The 23,775-nt window shown below is 33.9% G+C and overlaps 1 protein-coding gene and 2 long non-coding RNA genes across 11 annotated transcripts in view; 2 read left to right on the top strand and 1 right to left on the bottom strand.

Moving 5' to 3' along the window:
• cno (adherens junction formation factor afadin) overlaps nucleotides 1-23,775 on the bottom strand; it is a 204,989-nt gene that overhangs the window by 13,495 nt on the left and 167,719 nt on the right. For 6 of the 9 annotated variants that reach the window (XM_076414990.1, XM_076414991.1, XM_076414998.1 and 3 more), the window contains 6 exons: nucleotides 16,761-16,960; nucleotides 3,073-3,278; nucleotides 2,522-2,599; nucleotides 965-1,123; nucleotides 700-870; nucleotides 385-640 (listed from right to left, as the gene is read on the bottom strand). In XM_076414990.1, coding sequence (XP_076271105.1) covers nucleotides 385-640; nucleotides 700-870; nucleotides 965-1,123; nucleotides 2,522-2,599; nucleotides 3,073-3,278; nucleotides 16,761-16,960 — 1,070 coding nt within the window. Of the gene's footprint in view, nucleotides 1-384; nucleotides 641-699; nucleotides 871-964; nucleotides 1,124-2,521; nucleotides 2,600-3,072; nucleotides 3,279-16,760; nucleotides 16,961-18,960; nucleotides 19,105-23,775 lie in introns of those variants that run through there. The other 3 variants (XM_076414992.1, XM_076414997.1, XM_076414994.1) reach the window with 2 other exon arrangements.
• LOC143202980 (uncharacterized) lies at nucleotides 5,553-5,904 on the top strand. The gene is made up of 3 exons (XR_013007263.1): nucleotides 5,553-5,683; nucleotides 5,738-5,787; nucleotides 5,832-5,904. It is a non-coding gene; the product is annotated as an uncharacterized LOC143202980 (long non-coding RNA).
• On the top strand, nucleotides 19,053-21,394 carry LOC143202978 (uncharacterized). The gene is made up of 2 exons (XR_013007261.1): nucleotides 19,053-19,289; nucleotides 21,267-21,394. It is a non-coding gene; the product is annotated as an uncharacterized LOC143202978 (long non-coding RNA).

The following is a 23,775-nucleotide window of genomic DNA, read 5'->3' as shown; positions in this document are numbered from 1 at the left end:
AACTACTATATATGCTGTTTGGTTCTATTTAAATATACTCAGGATTTTGAAGAAAGTGATTGAATAGTTACTGATGATGGATGGAATAATTACATATAATATTTTGATATGTGCTTTTGATGCACTGAAAAGGAAATCATTTTTTGGAACCTAATAGTTAACAGCATTATTTTATACATCAACTGTAAAAATGGAAGAAGGTATGATAATTTTGGGATTTATTTTACTGAACCTTGTGATACACTGAGAAGGAAATCATATTTTAGAACCTAATATTGCACATCAATATTGTATATATCAGCTGTAAAAATGGAAGAATGTATGGAAACATTGGAAGTGATTTGGGTGTCTCTTTATTTAAGAAAACTGTATTGTCGAAAATACCTTAAAAGAGAGTCGAACGGCGTCAGCTAGCGTATCCTGAGCCTGCAACGAAAACGCGCTGACGTGCCTATCGCTCTTTAGAAAATGCAGCAACTCGCTGGCGTTGGCCAACCAGAATGCCTGCGAGGTGCTCTCGGTACTTCTGTCTTGCACGGTGTGTCGGATCAGCATCGCCGCGTGCTGAAGCAACAGCGTAAGTTTGTGAGCTCGTTCGGTGGGTGTCAGTTCCGGTCGGTAATGCGTCGAAGCTCGATATCTACAAAACAACATGAAAATTTATCAGACCCGATTATCTCTTAGCCCTGAATTACCAACCTTGCGCACAGATATAGCGTATAGGCTGGAGCCAATCTGAAGGTCGGCGTGGTCACGTCCAAATGTGTAATGGCCCTGGCCAAGAATTGTTCCTGGTGCTCCTCGGGGAATTCCAATACTGCTGGTAAGATAGGGTCCTGGCCTCTTGGAAAACGGGCCATGTCGCTTAATCTGAACAATATTGAAAAACAGTTAATACCAAAAGGGATTACCAAAAATAAAGTCAGTACACCTCTGGATAAAAAAAACACAACTATTTACAAACCTGTTCTCCGATCGACTATCTGAACCTAAAGATCTATTGTCTTCCCTGGCCCCACTGTGAGTGGAGACCGTCTCGACATTTCCATCGATATCAAACGTTGTCTCGATATTTTCCCTGGAGCCGCTAGCTTGAGTAGGACTGAGGGCGCGCGGAGAGCGACTAAGTAGATAAAAAAAAGCAAAACAAAAATATAACAAACCAAAAAAAAAATAAATAAAAGATAGCAAACGAAAATAAGGTAATAAATAAAAAATGCAAAATAACAAAAAAAGTAAGGTCCAGGAATGCTTCATTCTCTAATTTGTAGGAATAGTTTTAAAGTTTTAGTCAGAGAAAATCGCGCAATGCATTTGTCCACGATTAACCATGGCTTTTTATAATTTTTCAAGCAGTAACAGGTAAATTTATATGTTTCTTTATAAATGTGTCTTGATAAGTTGATCAAGTTTGCCATGTTGTAGTTGGAAATAATTGAGAATCGATGTGATTGTATAGTTTATGCAGAGAGTGACGAAACTGTAGTTACTCATACTTACCTTCATTCTAGGTCGTATTATATTAGATATGATATAATTTGTACAGATTTTTCAGCTAATTTATTTAATATAAAAAAACTAAAGGCACTTAATTGTTTTCTATGACTTTGCTGCATTGATCGGGACAAATTATAGTCGAGTGGGGTTAAACCTGGTAAATATATCCTTCCTATCTCAAGTTTAAAAGGGCCCCACCTAATTCAATTAGTTCTGGGTCAGAAATATAGTACTTCCCATAAAACAGCCAATGCGCATAATCAAAATTTATAATGCAACCTTGCCGCACCAAATTTAAGTTTTCGTTTATATTGACTCTGACTACAAAAAAACGAATATAATTAATATATACACATATTAATAATTTGTAGGTTAGAGTTGTTTTATTATATTTACATTGACATATGACAACGGTATCGACCAGCGCCAACACAAATCGAATTTTATAGACCGATTTGGTTACAAGTTAGGATGCATCAAACTTCATTTTGTCTCTTCTTAACTGTAGTAATGCTAATTAGTGACGTGAATTGGTTGTTTTATTGAACTATATAAACTTCTTAACCAATTTTCCTAAGCTTAAAAAGACACGATTTAGTTCTTTTTGAATTTCGTGTACTGATTATGCATTGCTTGTGATGGGAAAGTGTGTGACCAAAGCAGTGTCTTGATAGTGTTGTTTCATCGAGAAAATAAACTGGGTTACAAGTGATGGCCAATGGTAATGAAAATTATGTTTAAATCGAGTTCGTTCGTTGAGGTCTTTCAAATGCTTTGCGACCTGCTGTATAGTCCAGACCTGGTTCCTAGTAACAACTATTTAAAGACCATTACAGAATCCTCCTTGGATACTACAAATTGATTCCCGAGCTTTAGAATCACTTTTGCTTTTTAGGATTGGTATTGAATGCAAAAATATTACTATTTTATACAGAATTTTAAGCTTCGATAAAAACATCTATAAAAATTAAGTCATACGCCTAACATTTTTATACGATACGCACATAGAATGCGATTCACATACCTTTCGTATATTCGTGCTTGATTATCCAGATTCCCGAGAGGATGACGTGTCCTTTCCTCCTGCGTCGGATCCAGAAACCTAATAAATAAATAATTATTTACTATCGGACAAAAAAACGGATATGGATATATCAGTATACGGCTATGTAAACGGCGCAACACCCCCGGCAGCGACGAAAAATTAAATAAGTAATTATTCCGACGGTATCGATCTAAATTATGGATGTTCCCACCGTTTCCAACTCGAATAATGCGTCTAATGAAAATTTCATTAAACAAAGTGGCCGTTGGAAAGGATGTTATAAAATACAGCCCGTTCGGCACGTTAGGTTTTGCTGGTAATTGGTTCGATGATGGGTAATGGATTGCATAAGAAAAAAAAGTACGTTTGATTTTGGTTTTAGTGTCCCGTCCATTAATTATATAGAATGAACGGCAAGATTTCTAATGTACGTTCGGTTTTTATCAACTGTAAATATACATGATTCTCCAGAATTAGACAGATCGAGTTGGGCAGTGTAGTTTTACGAGATTATTATAGAAATATCATACCTGTACGTGTTGCTGTTGCCGAATTTCACCAGGCTCCCGTGGGTCAGTATGGTGGTTTGATGAATCCTCTGGCCGTTGACGAAAGTATGAGCATCAGCATGGCACGGAGTCAGTGAGGTCACGCCTTCCGCGTTCGTAATGACGCAATGGCGCGGTTGTATGTGAGGTGCATACAGCTGCAACGCTATACCATTCGCGGAGCCAACCTGCAACAACAAACATGAATAAACTTTTAAAATACAACATCCAGGACTATATAATGATGAACTGTACCGAAGTATTAAAATCGGTTATCCGAATAAGAAATTTTCAAAACTAGTAGTCCCAACTTAAGTGTTTTTTAGCTATAAATTAATTAACTCAGCTACTATTTTATATAGAATAAAGATTCGCTTGCAAACGTTAAAATGTATCAGCGTTTAAAATTATTTAATCACTGAAATGGTTCATTAATAACTGTTGTTAATTTTTTTTACGATTTATATTGGCAAACGTCTAAAAACAATCTCATCAAGTACCACAATCAGTGGAATGAATACATTTTTGGGATATTATTTAATATTAAATAAAGGGGAACTAATTTACTGATTTACTGAAGAAACCTTTAAATTCAAATTAAAAATTGTACCAAATTCATCATATTTTAGACATAATTGAGCTTGTGGAAGTAGAAAGTAGCATATCGTTAAAATCGCAACTCATTGATCATATTTCATTCTATTCCACAACAGTAAAACCGAAGACGAAATATTGAGGTTTGATTCCTTTGAAGATTTTGACGTGTGGAAATATAATATTGAAAGAACAAAATTCCCATTTGCCAAAGTTACAGGTTCCTATTTTGATAAAAATATTAGCACATCTAAATTTGAGTGTAATCGATCAAGAATTTGTAAGATTCTAAGGGTGAAAGGCATTCAAAACTTCAGGGAAGTATTAGAATAAATTATCATTGTTCGGTTGGTTCAAAACCGACACAAAAGGGAAGGGAATAGAATACAGTAAAACATATGTTGGACATGAAATGACTTAGGCAACAAGTTATATCTATTAAAATCATTTACATCAAATAATACATTTTACATATTTTTTAATTTTTTCCTATAAAAATATTTTAAAATTAAATGCTTTTATAAAAAGTTCTTTATATTACTTTTGTTATATTATAGAAGAAGAAAATTGTAGAAAAACTTTAACTTGAATTTCAAGAGAAATTTGTGAGTTATACTGTGTTATACGATTCTAAATATAGACTATATATATTAAATTCTTTAAATATAGGTATAATTTACAAGAACTGGCAACAACGTTGCAACATCAAATTTTTGTACACATGTTGGGTGTCGCTGGCAGATTCTAGTATAAAGACGACAGTAAAAGGGCCCCAGCGTGTGTGCTGATTGGCCAGAACTACTCATGCGTATTTATTCTAAACTAGGTTGTGGTTAGCAAGTAATTTTGAGGTTAATTTTATATTTACAGAAGTTTGTTAAGATAATATAATTATTTATTACTTAATAGGGAAAATTAGCGGCGGACAATGTGAAAGTTGGTGTATAAGGTACGAATTATTAGTAAAATGTTATAATTTTGTAACACAGAAACAGAATTTGTTTGAAGATTATAGCAAAGGTAAAAATTTCTAACATATAACATCATTTTTCAGATAGAGGAGTATCAAACTTTGGCAACTTTTGAAGGAAAGTAAGAGGAATAACCTGCTGTCTAATTAAAATCCATTAATGGTTGCTTTAGGGGATCATTTTATACAGTTAATATTTTTGTAATCATTTAAATCATCATCTTAATCTCAATCGAAACAAATAAGTCAACACAGTTCTAAATAAAACAAATAGCTGCCACTGATTGAAGTAACTGTTGCATAAATTTAAACGAACAAAAGATAAACGAGCGACAAGGAACGTTAGAATAACTGGAGACACGCGAACGTCCGTCTGTCTTTTGTTTTTGTTTGACCGGGTGATGCTATTACGTTAACCACTCGGAAGATATTAGTTTTTTTTAATTCTCTTCTAAAATCGTTATAAGTTATACGTTGTCGTTTTGATATCAAACGATTCCATTGTTTTCGAAATGACAATTTACCGAAAGTAAAATTAATTAACAAACGAATATCGTCGTTCGACTTGACGTTGATTTCTTTTCAGTAATTAATTCAGATATTTCAATGTTTTCTGGATGTTACAAAAAGGGAGGTATTTAAATACATTTTCAAATAAAGATCCATGGAATAATGAAACGACTTTTGATCATTTTAATTAAATGGGTTTCATATCCAAGCAATACGTTGAACTCTTATATCTCAGTCAGGATAATGAGAATTAAAAAAGAAGCTTACTCAACAAGGAAACAAACAAAAGCAGGTATATCACAAGACGTGTGATATACCACAACTAGAAAATGTTACTGTGGCTACATTTTCTGAAGGCGCTGCTATTGGAGATAATAGCGAAGAAGCAACCAGAAAACTGCACCACGCAAATAACAATACAAATAAGTGGACCCAGACATGGAGAACTTTATTAGTTCTGTTATTGAACTGTTATTAGTTGATATGGTTCTGGAGAGATAGTATATCATTGTACTAAAGGTTGTTAAGATTTTTCGGTAAATTTTAGCGGTACTAACTTCTGATTAATTTCAGGTTTCTTTAGTAAATGCAATTCTTAACAAAGCACTAATCGAATGCTGCAGGTAATAAATACGTTAATGTTAGAGGTTATAAAATAGTTTCATAGAATTTTAGTTGGGACACTTGGAACATAAAACAAAGTAGAAAGCAATAGATAATTGAGAACCAATAGATACACTAAAGATAAGCTATATGCATGGGCGAGATCGAAGAGTAAAATAAATAAACAAAGAACGATGTAATTTTATTTAAACATGTAGGTAAAGAAATTATTCTTTTAATCAGCCTGATGTACTTATTGGTTTTGTAATATATATTTTTGTTGCAAAATATGGATAAAAGATAAGGGCTATATAAATACATAAATGAAGTAATGAAAATATGCAGGATTTAAAATGAAACTAACTACATTATTTGTATAGATAGAGCACATAGGACAAATAGAAGAAGTTATGAATTATCAACAGTACATTCGTAAACATTTTAAAGCATTAAGTTATTTGTGTGTTACTTTGTAGACCTAAGTTTTGTAAAACCAATAGTTAATTTAATGAATATAAATATATTCCTTTAATATATGAGTACATTCATTGTGTTCGTTATTGTTCTTATATACATGCTAAAATCAAATATCTATTTTGAAATTGTTTTATTTATATATTCTCTGTTTTAATATACACACATGTATTACTTCATTTATTATTCCAAACTTATATTTTTGACATAAAAGTAAAGAAAAATCGTGTATACTTATATTTGATGCTCTAAAGTTATTACAGTTCAGAAAATAATTTTACTTATGATACTTTGTTATAATGTTCAGTGGCGTACTAATTTGCACTGGAAGGCTAATGGAAATTAGATTTAATTAAATGCAAATTAACAAACGTTAGTGAGTGTTGAGATAGTTTGCATATATTTTAATGTGTTTTATATACAGGTATTTATTATTTTATTATTATTTATATTGAAAATACTGTGAAAACAAGTTTTAGTAATATATCATTTTTAAACTAGTCCTTTTACTCTATTATGAAAGAAACATGATTAATTTAATACATTGTAGTTAAATTTCGATCACAGGGCTATAACCAATATGGATCAACTCACGATATGATCCAAGATTTCAACACCAGTTTTCTTTTTAACTTTAGACAGAGAAAAAAATACAAGAACCAAAAACCCATCCGACGTTAATCAGGAGAAACAGGAGGGGGCGAAACATATTTCATTAAAAAGTTATACGCCGAATTACGTTCGTTGGTTTGTTACGGTTTAACGTCGGTTTTAAATTGTTTTTCTTTTTAATTTCCCTCTTCGTTTCGACCGTTTCCCCAACAACAGAACAACAACAACAAAGTTCCCGGGAGTGGGTCGCCGCTCGTTCCAGAGCAATCAGAACTTTTCAAAGGAGTTTACCGGGAGCAATTTTTTCTTCGATATTCCTCCACTTTATCTGTTTTAATAATAAAAAAGCAATTTCAGATTGAAATCTGTCGGAAAATTTACCGTCGGTTTGTTCTAGAGAAGAGCTGAAATATTGAAAAATATTGATCTGAAGAAAACGAACTTAATTAAACTAACTTTTAAGTTCGGTGCTTTTGATGACATTTCTGTACATTTTTTTAATTATAACTCTTAATGGTTCAACAATATATCCAGTGGGCCCTAAGCATTTATTATGATTATAATATTTACATGAAATCTAGAAGATATGATACTTTGTTATAATGTTCAGTGGCGTAGTAATTTGCACTTATGCGTTTTATATACAGACATTTATTATTTTAATTAATGTTATATATCAAATACATTTCTGATCTTATATTGAAAATACTGTGAAAACAAGTTTTAGTCCTTTTACTTTATTATAGGAGAAAACAAACGAACCCAAACAGTTACATTAATTTAGATTTGTTTTGTGTAAATTTAATTTTTTACATATTATACACAAAATTGTATTAATACTTTTGTATAGTTTGGGATTGTAATACATAAATAGGTTTAGGTAGGTATTAAGCTAAATTGTGTGTATATAGTAAAATATAAAATACGTGTAGTAGAGTAGATAGTTTAAATAAGGTTTTTGTTTATTTTAATTTAGTTATCATAACGATTATTACGTACATATTTTATTTTAATAGGTTTTTTTTGTGTTAAAAATCTAAGTTTGATTATTTTTTAATTTTCAGTGAGTTTCTTATTAATTTTTTGAAGTCGGTTTAATTTTTTTGTCCAAATATTGTATTTTTCTCTTTTTAGTGTTAGATATTTACTTAATAAATTTTGCAGCTATTTTATTAACAATTACAATGGGTAGGTCAAGTAAACGTGTAGCCTATATGAGAAAAAATAGGAATAAAGAAATAATTATAGAAAATAAGGAACGTTTCAGGTCCGGGAGTCTGCTACCTAACCTAGGTGATTTGACAAACGTTCTAACTAAAATAGAACAACAAAAATTTATTGTCCCCGCCGGGAATCGAACCCGTGGCCTCCGTTTGGGACCTAAACGCCTTAAACATTACATCATCGAAGATGTTGTCTGCAATATTTCTACGAGGTCTTATATGTTATAGTTAGTGCTTAGAATGAAAACTGATCGGGTTTCCCACTGAATGACTTCCGATTTTTCGTCACATCGGCTCAACAATAACATTATACACAAATATGATTATTTTAGATAAAAAAATATGTCAGAACTTTGTACGTGCGTTTCCCTAGATTTCCCCCAAAAGATCCCGACTTGGTTTCAATGAAACCACCCCGGAAGTGCACTCTTTCGAATAAAAAAAGAATTTTGAAAATCGGTCCATAATTGACGGAGAAATCGACGAACATCGACAAGTCGGTTAATGATCAGAATAACATAAAATGAATTTTGAACAAGAGTATCATTCTTACTAAAAATCATAAATTATCCCATATCTCGGCTAGTCCTAACTGTCCTAACGAATCCCAGGATGGTCCTGTTGAACGTTGATTATTAACTAAACCACCAGCCCGACGGGGCCTAGAAAGGGGACCGCACACGCGAACTGTCACTTCTAATCACCGGCCGAAATTCGCACCACGACGGAGGATCAAGACACGACCAGCAGCAGATTTATTGCCCCCGGTAACCGTATCGGATGCGGAGCGAACCGCTCGCGATCGCAGTTGGCCTATTTTAATTATGAAAATCCATTTAGATAAGCCGCCGCTATCCCGAGCCTAAAAGAGGCGTATACCACGACTAGTTTTATGTTCTACGGCCCGTAACAGTAGCCGTCTTTGTTCGGCCATCGACGGGTCCCGTGGGGGAGCGCGCGATCCACATTAATCGGCCGCAGTGTAACGAAAACAAAACTACGTCTCTAAGTGTAAACTCCACTCATCTCGAGTGATTCGTTTCTTTATTAATAGGGTTTTCTGGTCTAACAATTTGAAAAAAATCAGATTTTTTGACTATGTGTTTGATTAGCGTGGTGAAATGCGCACCGAAGACGGTAAACGCAGTGGACGCCCAAAAGAGGTTGTTACCGACGAAAACATTAAAAAAATCCATAAAATAATTTTGAATGACCGTAAATTGAAATTGAATGAAATAGCAGACACTTTAAAGATATCAACTGAACGTGTACATCATATCATTCACAAATATTTGGGTACGAGAAAGCTCTGTGCAAAGTAGATGCCGCGCGAGCTCACTTTTGACCAAAAACAACGACGAGTTGATGATTCGGAGTAGTGTTTGAGATGATCAAGCGTAATAAACCCGAGTTTTTGCGTCGATATGTGACAATAGATAAAATATGACTCCACCATTTTACTCCGAAGTCCAATCGACAGTCATCCGAGTAGACTGCTCACGATGAACCCGCTCTAAAGCGTGGGAAAACACAACAGTCGGCTGGCAAGATTATGGCGTCTGCATTTTGGGATGCGCATGGAGTAATTTCCATTGACTACCTTGAAAAAGGAAGGACCATCAACAGCGATTATTACATAGCGTTATTGGACCGTTTGAAGGACGAAATCGCCGAAAAACGGCCGCATTTGCAGAAAAAGAAAGTGCGGCTTCACCAAGACAATGCACCGTGTCACATGTCACAAAAAATCCATCAATTGGGCTTCGAATTGCTTCTTCATCCACCGGATTCTCAAGATCTGGCCCCCAGCGACTATTTCCTATTCTCAGATCTCAATAGAATGCTCACTGGGAAGAAATTTTCGTTGAATGAAGAGGTGATCGCCGAAACTGACTCCTATTTTGAAGCAAAGGACAAATCGTACTACAAAAATGGTATCGAAAAGTTGGAGAGTCGCTATAATCAATATCACCCTTGAAGGGAATTATGTTGAATAAAAAAAAACTAATTTTGCCAAAAAAATGTGTTTTACTATGGTAGGCCGGGGATTTTTAAATTGGTCTGTTGTAGTGATGACTTTTTCGTTGTTCAAATATGTAAATTAATTTAAATATAGTGCTTTTATAAAAATAGAAAGGTATATAGAAGAAATTATTTATTATTATTTCATTTTATTCAATAATTTTTAAAATAAAATGTGAAAAAGTGTTTTTAAAAAAAATTTCAATGTTTATTTCCCTCCTTATATATAGTTTCAACATTAAATCAATTATTCATCAAATTTGTGTATATTTATTCATAAAAAATAATTTATATATAAAAAAGGAGTAAGTAAATGAAGCTGTATATACGCATGGTGTCAAACTTTAATTATTCTCCGTCTGAAAAATAAATGGAGCCCAATAAGCGTAATAATATTTGTTGAGTAATGTATCCTGTGAAGCTGATCCATAAATAAAGTTTTTCTCACACTTAAAAGCTGAATACGGTAAAATTATTATATCGAAGTTTTCAAGCTCACTCAGATTTTTCCTCCTACTTCGGCTGTTATCAACTAATAAAAGAAACTTTTCCTATAGTTCGCGTTTTCCAACTTTCCAGGCGCCCGCTCGTTCATTTTCGTCGAGGAACGCGATAAATTCTGGCGAGAAAAGCCAGTCGTCTTTTATCAGCGCCTTCCCGGCATCATCCCCGTCGCTATCTTAATTGGCCCGGAGTGGTCTCTCAGTCCGTAAGGTCCGCGGCCCGTCGCTAATGAAAGGGTTCGTTAGTTCCGTCGTTCCTAGGCCCTACGGGAGCCGGTGCTCCTCTAATGGGCTGCGACAAAGGGCGCCGGTGACGTCTCCGTCGATGAACTCGACTAGAATTCGGTCGGTTTTTGTTATGCGCCATTTGTTTTAGACGATTTTCCACTTCGGCGACGTCGTGTTGGGAATACGAGTCTTGAGCGCTTAAATTAGAACGAATTAGCTCGAAAGGAAATTGATACCGTTAAAGTCAACAACGTTCTGGAGCCGGTCCAAGAGAATTTCGAAAAAAATTACACGACAAGATATGTTATTACAAATTTTCAACAAAATGCTGAAGCACTGGCCGATTATTTAGTTTGAACATAATCTACCGACCAGCAAATGCGAATAATCTTCTTAAAATTAAACTTGCTACAACAATAGGTCTCCAAAATTATAAGAAATGACATCAATCTAGAGAAACCTCCAGGTTATGACTTAATAAACGGACAAGTGCTGAAAGATCTACCAAGAAAGACATTAATAAAATTCACGGACTTAATTAATGCACCATTCCATTTATAACCTGGAAAACCACCAAATGAAGTAACATTTTAACGACTTCTCTGCCTAGGGCAATAAAAAAAGTGCAAGTGGCAGTCAACAAAATCTACAAATGGACGAAAGATTGGAAAATTCAACTTAATAGCTCCAAATCTGTCCACGTTAATTTTGCATTAAGGCGAAATAATAAAAACTTAATTATATCACTCAATGGATGCCCGATTCCTCAAGCAGAATCAGCAAAATACCTTGGAAACCATCTTGACGGTAGATTAAATTGGAAGCATCACGTTAGACAAAAAGCAAAACACATTAGAACCAAAATAAAACAACTATACTGGTTAGATACTCTCAACTTGATCTAAAATCAAAGAGATTGATCTATAATACAATTATAAAGCCAATTTGGACCTAAGGGGTGCAAATATGGGGTTGCACTAAAAATTCAAATCAGTTAGTCATACAGCGCTGTCAAAACAAGATTCTTCGATTGATTACCAATGCCTATCGCTATGTAACCAATGAAGAACTGCGCGATGACCTGGAAATCAAATGGATTTGCGAAGTTGTGCAGGATTTCGCCTTGAAACACGAAAGAAGATTACTAAATCATACTAACGTGGAAGCAATACAACTGCTGGACAGCGCGCAGGATGTCAGGAGATTGAAACGAACAAAACCATACGAACTTGTGTGAACATTTAGAGTGTATTATTAGTGTAAACTATAGCTATAAGTTAATAATTAATAAATAATTATAATTTTATAATTGAGGAATACATACTGATGTATTTTCTCGCACTCGTCTTGCTTGTTAATTAATCCAAGTACATAGGAAAAGTAGTAATAAATTAATTGTAAATTAAGATTGTACTAAGCGTATCTAATAAAGATGTTATAAAAAAAAATTTAACGACTAGCACCATTCAATATGACAACAAAGAGAAAAAAGTTTTCCTCAGAAATATGGATGTAGGACAAAATCTTCGTAGACTTAGACCCAAGAGAACTAAACCGTGTAATCTTTTGCAGTTGTGTGGCGAACTGCACCAAATGGTAAAGGCACTGAAGAGTGCTACTAACTTTATTTTATGAGAAGTAAAAGTCAATGGGTCTTCCCGTGCCTAGTTTTAAGTCAGTGTAGAGACAAGCTGTAAGTTAGTCCGCAACAATTAAAAATAATATAAATAAAAAAAAGTTTTTTCTGAAAAATATTGCCCACCACTGTTTTTGATTTTTCATTAGAAACTAGAATCATAGAGAGAAAAAACCTAATACCAACACACATAAGTTTGGGTTTATTAACAAACATTCAACAATTGACCAGGTCCACAGAATAACAGATGTTATTGAAAAATCCTACGAAAGTAAACAAGTATGCTCAGCCATATTCTTAAATGTAGCACAAGCCTTCGATAAGGTTTGGCAAAAAGGCCAGGTTCATAAACTACAGAAAATGTTACCAAAACATTACAGCCAGAATATTTAGAGTTAAACAAGAAGAAGCTTATTCTACAATAAAAGAAGCTAAACCAGGTGTACCACAAGGAAGTGTATTGGGACCAATGCTTTATCTGCTCTACGCTTGTGATATACCACAAATGGAGAATATTACAATGGCTACATTTGCTGATGATACTGCGATTATAGCTGTGACAGGCAAGTGACAATATAAATAATTGGACACAAGTTTGGAAAATAAAAATTAACGAAAGTAAATTTGTGCATGTGCAGTTCACCTACAATCAGATCGTAACATACAAGCACCAATAGCATTAAATAATACATTCATTCCATATAGCAACAACGCTAAATATCTCGAAATGAATCTAGATGCAAAACTCCGCTGGAAGGAACATATAAAGAAGAAAAGAAAAGAACTGGAATTGAAATATAGGAAAATGTATTGGCTAATTGGAAGAAAATCACAATTATCAGTACATAACAAATTGCTTTTATATAAGCAAATACTGAAACCTATATGGACATATGTTCAATTCAAGAGTTCAATTATGGGGATGTTTTGCAAAGAGTAACACAAACAAAATACAATTTTTTCAGAACAAGGTCTTGAGAAGTATTGTGGGCGCACCCAAATATTACAGGACTGACTACTTACATTGAGATCTTCATATACCCACATGCATGAGGAAATACTTCATTCTCATGAGAATATTGAAGTATTGCAACTTTTGGATAGCACCAGAGCAGGACACAGACTCAAAAGAATCAAACAATCCGATCTTGTGTAGTGTTGTGTAGTAAGGTACACATAATAAAAATACAGCGTCATTAAAATTCGACCAAATTTTAATACCTTGAAAATAATGAAACTGCTATTCAGCCAAATCGCGTGGCATTAGCCATCTATATCATATAATTCTTTTACTCAGTTTTAGCAACTCATAGTATAATACGCAGAGATGGTGGCATGAATTTGATTCGTCATGTACATTGGTAAAATGTGTAAAATCACAAGCACTTGATTCGAACCTATGGTTTCAGGCACGTTCTTTCACTAATACACTTGCCACCATATCATATATTTTGATTATCTATTATCATTCTACATGCTTTAGCAGTAGTCGTCTTGCAATTGCCTTTTGCATTCTAGCATATAATTTATCCAAAAATTTACAATAGTAATATGAGTATTAATTTAATAATTTGCATTAAGCACTAAAATGAATACATAAATATGTTAGGCAAATAAAAAGGCGCTGTTATACTCGACGGTATCCATTTTATTATGCAGCTATAAACAAAGGTGATATCATTCCATAAAGCAGACCTTTATTACTGGATACTCGAAAACCAACCATTAACGTTAATTAACTATTAAATGAACACCAGCTGCTGAAATAGTTTTAAATTGTAATATGACTCGATACGAAACAAGTTTACAGATTTTGTTATTAATTCTAATATACTAGTAGTAAGAGTTTACAACATTAATCAATAGTAATATGATAACAATAATTAGGAAGTAAATTTTTTCTCCCCCTAGTTCTTAGAGCATCAATTATTCTTATGCTTGGATCCAAATCAGCCACAAGAAACCTTCAACTTCATCTAAACAATTGTCGAATTGTGGTTGAAAACATGATGTATCAAAGCAAATGAGACAAAATCTACCCAGGTTACATTCACCCTTTGTAGAAGCACTTGTCCCTCAGTAAAAATGAATAATTATGAACTCCCGCACGCAGACAATCTTAAATATCTGGGAATGGATTTTGATCGAGGTTTAACATGAAAAAAACATATAGTCACAAAACGCAAACAGCTTGGGCTTAAACTAAACCACATATATTGGTTACAGAATAATGTGTTACTAGTCATCGTCGATGCTCCATATTATGTCTCCAACAAACTTGTTAAACACGATATCCTCTTAGAACCCAGAACAAACGTGATTCAAAGTGTTAGTGCAAAGTACTTTGAAACACTATTAGTGCATCCCAATGCCCTCGGCAAACAGTTAAATGTGCGCGATGACAGTGAAGTGTGTAGGCTCAAACGCAAACTACCATACGAACTGATTAATAGAATAGATAGATTATAGATATTGTGCGATCATTTTTAATTATGTAATTTTTGAATGGAATTTTATTTTAATAAATAGTTCTGAGGAATTACATTATTATATTATTTCAAATTTAATTGGTCAATACAATGTGTCGTCAGAGGTTAGTCACGTGATGCATATCCTGATAAAATAGTTTTAGGTGCGTGTGATGGTAATTTAAACGGTTGGCAAGATTATGGCGTCTGTATTATGTGATTCGCATGGAATATTTTTCACCGACTACCTTGAAAAAGGAAGGACCATCAACAGCAACTATCACATAGCGTTATTGGACCGTTTGAAGGACGAAATCGCCAAAAACGGCCGCATTTGAAGGAAAGGAAAGTGCTGCTTCACCAAGACAATGCACCGTGTCAAAAATCCATGAGTTGGGCTTGGAATTGCTTCCTCATCCACCGTATTCTCCAGATCTGGCCCCAGCGACTATTTCCTGATCTTAGATCTCAAAAGAATGCTCGCTGGGAAGAAATTTTCGTCGAATGAAGAGGCGATCGCCGAAACTGAGGCCTATTTTGAAGCAAAGGACAAATCGTACTACAAAAATGGTATTGAAAAGTTGGAGGGTTATGTTGAATAAAAAAAACTCATTTTGCCAAAAAACAATGTGTTTTACTATGGTAGACCGCACACTTTTCTATTGACCTGTTATTCTAACTGTCTCGCTGATAATTCCTGCTGCGTCACAGATTGTTCCGTAAATTTTACGCGACACAAATTCGCTCACGTAAAACGGCATTTGTCGAAGTTTACGGCCGACGAAGACCAACTGATTAATCAAAAATCGATGCGAACTGTTAAGTCTCGTTGACATGGACGGATGGGCGTTTCTTCGAAACTCGTTTAATTAAAATAGATCGCCTTTTTTCTGGTTCCTTCCTCTCTTTCGGAATTAGAACGGGATATATTCTTGGAATCGATCGCATGCACGCTGAATATTGGAACAATGAGGTTTTTTAGGACCAAATAACTGTTTTAACAAGTATAATTCCCGTGTATGGAACGACATCAACTCGAATTTCATCAGGTTCACCGGGCTGAAAAGTCCCGGGCCGAGGGATGGCGCTAGATTTATTGAATTCATCGCTTTTTCAGTTAGTACTAACCAACTTCAAAAGTGGTCGTAGTTACGTTTAAATATGACCAAATACTGCTCAGGATCAACAACACGTTCTTGATTTTGGTCAACGGTGAGCAAACGCGGCATCCACTTTGAACAGAGGTTTCTCATAGACAAATGCTCATGCAATATAAAACCAACACGTCCTTTACGATGTTAGCTAACTCACACAAATTCACTTTTCGACCATTCAAAACGATTCTGTGGATTTTTTAAAATGTTTTCTGGTATTACCACCTCTTTTGGACGTCCACTGCGTTCACCGTCTTCGGTGCTCATTTCAGCACGTCTAAACTTAGCATACCAATCCTTGATGGTTGATTTTCCTGATGCAGTGTCCGGAAACTCGGCATCAAGCCAAGTTTTTGCTTCAACTGTATTTTTCTCTTCAAAAAGCAATATTTTATGAACACCCGAAATTCCTTTTTATCTTTTTTTTCGCAATAACAAAAATTGCTTCACTCAAAATGCTGTAATTCACAAACTAATGATCCGACAGCTGTCAAATTTATACACGCATCTTTTGAGGGTTAGGGCTAAACATATGGATTTAATTCTAGTAGCGCCATCTATGTGTCACACAGGGGATTTTTCAATTGACCTGTTACTACTAATATAATATTGACAAATATGCCTCCTTTCACCATACTCAACTCACTATATGTAAACTAGGTGTAGTATTTACCTCCATCATTTCATTGACCAGCCGAATGGTCTTGTTGGCGTCGCCCAGGTGAGCTGTCTGCCCATCGGGTCCAAGCTCCACCAACAAGGGCACGTCTCCCCTCTGTTCCCCCCTCACGCCGCTCAAAGCTCCCGGTTTTTTCTTACGCTTGCGTGGTGCGCAATCAGCGGGCCTCCTGCGCACATGGAACATGATAGACCCTGTAACAAACAAAAGAAAAATAGTAAATAATGTTTTAGTATTCATTCTACTACAGCAGAATAAATCCAACTCCAGCAATATTTCAATTTCAATCACTAGAAATACTGTGGCAACTACCAATAGAAACTCTGAGATGGAATACTAATTGCGAATACATTATGTTATGAGTGTTGGACACTGGATGTCAAGCTCAAGTAGAAAGAGTGTGTTAAAGCATATGAGAAGTAGAAAGCATGAGAAATCCCAAACCAAAAGTTCGATGCACTTCTTCAAAAACCATTGGTTTTTAACATCGATATTTTCATTTACAGCTATCGGTACTTCTTTGAAAAAATATCGATATATCGTGAGTGTATATGATGTGACATTATATTTTATGATATTATGTATAACATAGTTATACTATTTTCTATATTTTTGAAAATATTTAAAAAGTATACACAGATAATTGATTGTTGATAATGTTGTTTAAATATTAACTTTTATTGTGAAAATATAGGTCACATGCTACGGTTATATATTCAGGAAAGTGTGGATTTCACATAAGAAAAATAGACTACCTGCCTGTAATATTTGGTTCTAGAATAATTCCGTATGGAAACACAAACAAATACTTGGGCTTGACACTGGATGCCAAGTTCGAGTGGAAAGAGTACGCTAATGCATATGAGAAATCCCAAACCAAAAGTTCGATACTCATCTTCAAAAACCTTTGGTTTCTTATATCGATATTTCTTCATCAATAACTTTTGTCAAGTTGTAATGTCACCATGTTCTTTCTAAATAAAAAAGTTCAGGAAGTTAGTAAAGAAAACATTCAAAAAATGCTTGGAATTGAACACAGATGACAGAAAACAGATGACACTGAATTTGATATGATATGATGATTTTATGGAAGTAACACAATAATATAACTGCAATATTAGTATCTATTTATCTCATTAATTATCTATTAGTTTCAGCGTTAAATTACTGATGTTTTCATAATGATGTATGATTTTTATGTTAGTTATTTTTTAGCAATAAAATGAGTTGATATTAAATCACATATTAGAAGGCTATGGTTATGAACCTATTAATAAACACATATTGTCGCAAATATTGATCATTCGATCAATGGTTTCACAAATACACACACGTATATGTTAAATATTAGGCCTATAAATTAGTTTTAAAATATTTTTTCTTAATATGAAGCTTTATTACGAAAAATCGGTGCAATGTATTTTATTCAAAGTGTTGTCCATCCACAGCCTGAAGCTGAAGAGTAATATTGTTGCGTCCTTGCTTATATTCCGGGGAAATGCTTGGTTCAAACGAATCAATTGTAGTTGTTAGCGATCCCCATTTATGATTTTCAGAACGCTCTTTATCTTTGGTGTCAGAATCATCACTTTTAAAACGTCAAAATCAATATTCTCATGTTGAAATCAATGGAGCATGGTGGCCATAAGTTTCACGCAGCATTCGATAGCCTTCAACTGCCTTTATTTTTAAATTAAAGTAAAAAAGTCAAATTTCTCGAAAATGTAATTTACTCAGTACAAATATTGACATTTTAAACGTACTGAAAATATGTTTTGTACGGGCTTCGGCGAAATGACACACAACGAAAAGTGAAGTCTGCTAGTGAGGCTTCAACATGAAGTTGGTTATAAATCTTTTAAAATTAATTTATAGGCCTTTATAGGATACATTATTTTATATTATAATTATTGGCCTCCCTTATAATTTCACTATGAATCACCACACCAAACAAACAAAACACAGATAGATAATGAACCTAACCTAACTTTTTTAAATGACACACAATGAAAAGTGAAGCCTGCTAGTGAGGCTTCAACATGAAGTTGGTTACAAATCCTTTAAAATTAATTTATAGGCCTTTTTTATAGGATACATTTATAGGATACATATACAGATAATATCCCTTCCCTAATAGTTTCACTATGAATCACCACACCAAACAAACAAAACACAGATATATAATGAACCTAACCTAGCTTTTCCAGTATCGCTCTCATGTCTGCCGTCGCGGACCGTTCGCCGTACACAAAGGTCCGATCTGGAACGGGACGACTGTTTGGAAAATGGGAAAATATCCCAATTCGTCAAGGTTGCCCGTGTGTCGGTGCTCGTGTATGCTTATATACAAAGGTTAAAAATAGATCTATCTCGCCGTATCCTCCGCAGTGATCATTTTAATATTGAAGAATAATTAAGGCGTTAGTGCCGATGGTCGACGATGTCCAGAACCTTAAAATGGCGGAACGTTGGACCGGAGCCAATCGGATTGTGCAAAAATCGGGAGGAACTGGTTTAATTACGGTAATTAATACTAGCTGGATTAAATATGTTTATTGGTTTTACCTAAATATTATGTTTCTTCAGCGGATTTATTGTTTTAAAATTAGTCGGACACGATAATTTGTTCCAGATCGCTTGGTATTTCTGTTTGTCCAATAATCATTACTGGAGTAACCATTAAAAACAAATAAGAGTTATCAAAAAACAATATATAACGAAAACAAAAGAACCGTAAATCCCAGAGAAATGTTAAATGAATCGTACAATTCAAATAGGTGAAATAATTATTTAAAATTATGACAACAATCTAGTAAATTAACACTAGTAAGCTGCTTGTTTTTATCCTAATTTTCTACGATTTTAAAATTACAAAGTGCTTATTCTACGATAGACACTTTGGACTTAACAACTATGTAAGTAAAAAAAATATGTCCAGCTATATTCTTAGATGTAGCACAAGACTTCGATAAGGTTTGGCATGAAGGCCTTGATCTTGAACTACAGAAAATGTTACCAAAACAACACATCAAACAAGAACAAGAAGAAGCTTACTCTACAATAAAAGAAGTTAAAGCAGGTGTACCGCAACGAAGTGTAGTGAGGTCAATGCTTTATATACTCTACACTTGTAATGTACCATAAATGGAGAATATTACGATAGCTACATTTGCTGATGAGACTATGATTATAGCTATTGGAGACAATAGTGAAGAAGCCATACGAAAATTACAACAGGCAAGTGACAATAGAAATAACTGGATACAAGATTGGAAAATAAAAATTAACGAAAGTAAATATGTGCATGTGCAGTTCCCCTACAATGAGACCGTACAAGCACCAATAATATATCATTCCATATAACAACAAATGCTAAATATCTCGAAATGAATCTTGATGCAAACATTCGCTGGAAGGAACATATAAAGAATAAAAGAAAATAACTGTAATTGAAATATAGGAAAATGTATTGCCTAATTGGAAGAGAATCACAATTATCAGTACATAACAAATTGCTATTATATAGGCAAATATTGAAATGGAGAAATGGACATACGGAGGACCTATCCCTTCAATTATGGGGGATGTTCTGCAAAGAGTAACATAAATAAAATACAAATTTTTCAGAAAAAAGCATTGAGAAGTTTTGTGGGCGCACCCAAGTACTACAAGACTGACTACCTATATCGAGACCTTCAGATACCCACAGTCAGTCAAGATATCAAGAGAATTGCAAGAGGGCATGAGGAAAGGCTCCATTCTAATTAGAATATTAAAGTATTGCAACTTTTGGATACCACCAGAGCAGGACACAGACTAAAAAGAATCAAACCATCTGATCTTGTCTAGTGTTGTGTAGTGAGGTGCATATAATAAAAAAATATAGCATTGAGCTGTATAAACATTATTTCACCAGAGACTGAGATAGGGCCGATGGGTCCTCCTAGTTATATACCTAGATTTAAGTTATCATAAAGACAATTTATAGGTTAGTCGAAAACGACTAATAACAATGTAAAAATTAAATAATTAAAAAAATATATATTGAAAGTGCAGATTATCTCCCTAATAACAAGTATGTTTTTTTTGTACTACAACTTCAGTTCTTCACATTTTCAGTGAAATAAATGAATAAAAAAATTCAAATAAATATTTATGATAACCAGTCAAAAGTAATTTCAAAAGAAAATAAAGCAATATAGATTTATATGACGCAACGTTTCTACAATATTGGTTTTTGTCTATTAACAATATATGTTAAAGTGAACTGAACTAATATGATGAAAACAAACTACAATATTACTGTCATCATTGAGCTTTTGTTGGTCACACAAAAACAATCCAAAGAATAAGCTTAATCGTTTTGATATTTCTAATACCTGAAAGTTCCTTTCGCACCTTTCGATTAAAGTTGTATCGTCAAAAAGCTGTAATATAATTAATCGAAAAACAAAAACCAATAAAACTAGTAGTACTACCAATAAAACTAATTAATCGCAGATATATTGCTGGTCGAGAAGGATATTCCATCAAAAACTGTTTGGACATGTGGAAGGAAGCATTGTGAACCATAACAACTTGTGTTTGGATGGATCCGATTAGACATACATAGACATAGACATACAGAGGAAGTAATTGATAACTGGTGGAATTGTGAACATGTTTCAGTTCAGTGATTGAATTGGCATGCATTAGACATAATTCAGTGATTAATTTTATGAAGAATGTGGTGTACACAGATAGTAGAAGAAATAAAATATACAGTGATACCAAGATAACTTGACAAGTAAACACACCATTGAAGGAAACGAAAAAAGTAAATATGCTCTCGAATGAAAGTAAAATACGTTTCTCAGATATACAATTAGACATACAAAAAAATAATATATACATAAAAAAGTGCCTACAAACTCTACCTCAAGGATGACGTGGAAAAGAGTTAAATGTAAATATAAACAAATCTAACCTACAAACTATTATAGCTGTGTCTTATTTGTAGTTTTAAGTCCTTATTTATTATGTTTTTTTTTCTAAGTTTCCTGCGCCTAAAGTTTAACGTGGGCTCCGAATCACGGTCCTCAGCATTAAGCCTACCGACTGGCGAGTGACCAACTTTAGAAATCATCCCAGAAAACATCCGGTCTTACCCAGCCTGGTTACTGGCGTGACTTACACTCTTGACTAGGACAATCACAAATGTTGAAAAATCACAAACATAAATTTACGACCATGCCCCAGCAGGATTCGAACCCACGACTATCGCAACAGTAGGTCCCGTCGCCTTTACCACTGCGTCACCAAGCCGGCTTTAAAATTATTATTCGTTGAAACTTCAATGAAAGAAGTGTTTGAAGAAGTCAATGAAAGAAGAAATTAATATCCCAGTCGATTGAAGTAGTCGATTACTAAATAGTCGATAGTTCCCAACGTTAAATATAATATTCTAACGACTAGATCTCTTAAAATAAAAAGGAAATATAACGATTTTCAAAGGACGTTCAAGTGTTTTTATTCTATGATTTATCAACAAAAACCACGCTTGTCCTTGCCCTTTAGATTCGTATACGTCGATAAACTATTAAACCACATCTAACAAATAATACGCCACCTTCATGTTACAATCGATCGAATATAATAATATTAAATTGGTCGAATAGAAGAGTGGGATTATTAAAAATGCATAAATAAAACAACCGGCAATCGTTGGCGAGAATATATTAATTTTGAACGCTCTATGGAATAGCAGCGAAGACGGAAAAAAGAATTATTCAACGAGAAACAGTCAAAAATCGACTAAAAAACTTAGGACACGAAAATCCAATCGATTTTCGATACATTTGAATAAATATAGTGTGTGTATTGAGATTGTGTGTGTGTTTAGTTTCCATGTAATATATGAATGAGGAAATATTGTCTGTTCTTGTTGATGGTTACGTTAAAAGTGATTTAAAACGTTTTTCATAGTTTTTCAGCAATTTAAAAAAGTGTAAATAGTGGATTAATTAATTTTGATGTTTCCTTTAAGTGATTGTTTAGATATTTGCATCTATTCTGATTATTTTGCACTTTAAAAAACAGTATGGTTTGCAAAGTATAAATTAAGTTAATGTTAAAGATTGAAGTATTTCGTACTGTTATTTAGAAAATATAAATGAAATGTTTAATTGTGTTTTATGTAATTTACTTTGTTATTAATAGAGCTGAAAACGGATACATAGCATATATGCATATTCAATCAAATGGAGTTGTTATGGGATGTGGCGAAGAATAACTACAAGAGACATGCCCGTCGAGGAACATATACAAGCAAGAACTGTTTGGATATGTGGAAAGGATTCTGTGGGGATGAACTTCATCAGGTACACAGAGGAAGAAATTGACAAATGGTGGAATTGTGAACTAGTGTTAGATTGAAAATTAACATTTTAGTTATTGACATGAATAGTGTCGCAGAATGTGACAGTGGGATTATGATTCAATGCTGCCAATTTTCAAAACAGGGTAATGAGAGTGGAAACAAGTAAAGGTGAGTATAATTAATATACGAAAACTGTAGGAAATATTATTGTAGAGTGTAAAAGATTTATGTGCACAGATATCTGTGTAATTGTTCAGAATATGTATGAACATTTGTTTAAAATGTGCGAGGAGAGAAATATTACCAACTCTTTTGCAGATATGGCAAATGAATTAGGGAGAATGCAGTGATTACATTTACTTTTATCAAGAAAAATGTTTACATGAAGCAGTAGATGAAACTAAGGAGAAATACAGTGATATTAAAATGACTTTACGAGCAAACATTGTAAGGAAGAAAACAAGAACTAAGCGTAAAATGTAAATATGCTCTCTAATAAAAGTAAAATTTAATTAGGTGGCTTAGGCATCCAGGGGATATCACTACATAAAAAAGTGCGCCTAGAAATAATAACTAAAACTCATAGGTGGTGTGGAAAAGAGTTCAATGTAAATATAAATCAAATCAGAACACAACCCTAACCCACAAAAT

Source organism: Rhynchophorus ferrugineus, unplaced genomic scaffold (genome assembly GCF_030347505.1).
Source record: "Rhynchophorus ferrugineus isolate W39M unplaced genomic scaffold, kcgeb_rfMv2 rfM9, whole genome shotgun sequence".
In the NCBI taxonomy this organism is placed as follows: Eukaryota; Metazoa; Arthropoda; class Insecta; order Coleoptera; family Curculionidae; genus Rhynchophorus; species Rhynchophorus ferrugineus.
Note: the sequence above shows the minus strand (reverse complement) of the source record. Positions and strands in the feature narration are given on the sequence as shown.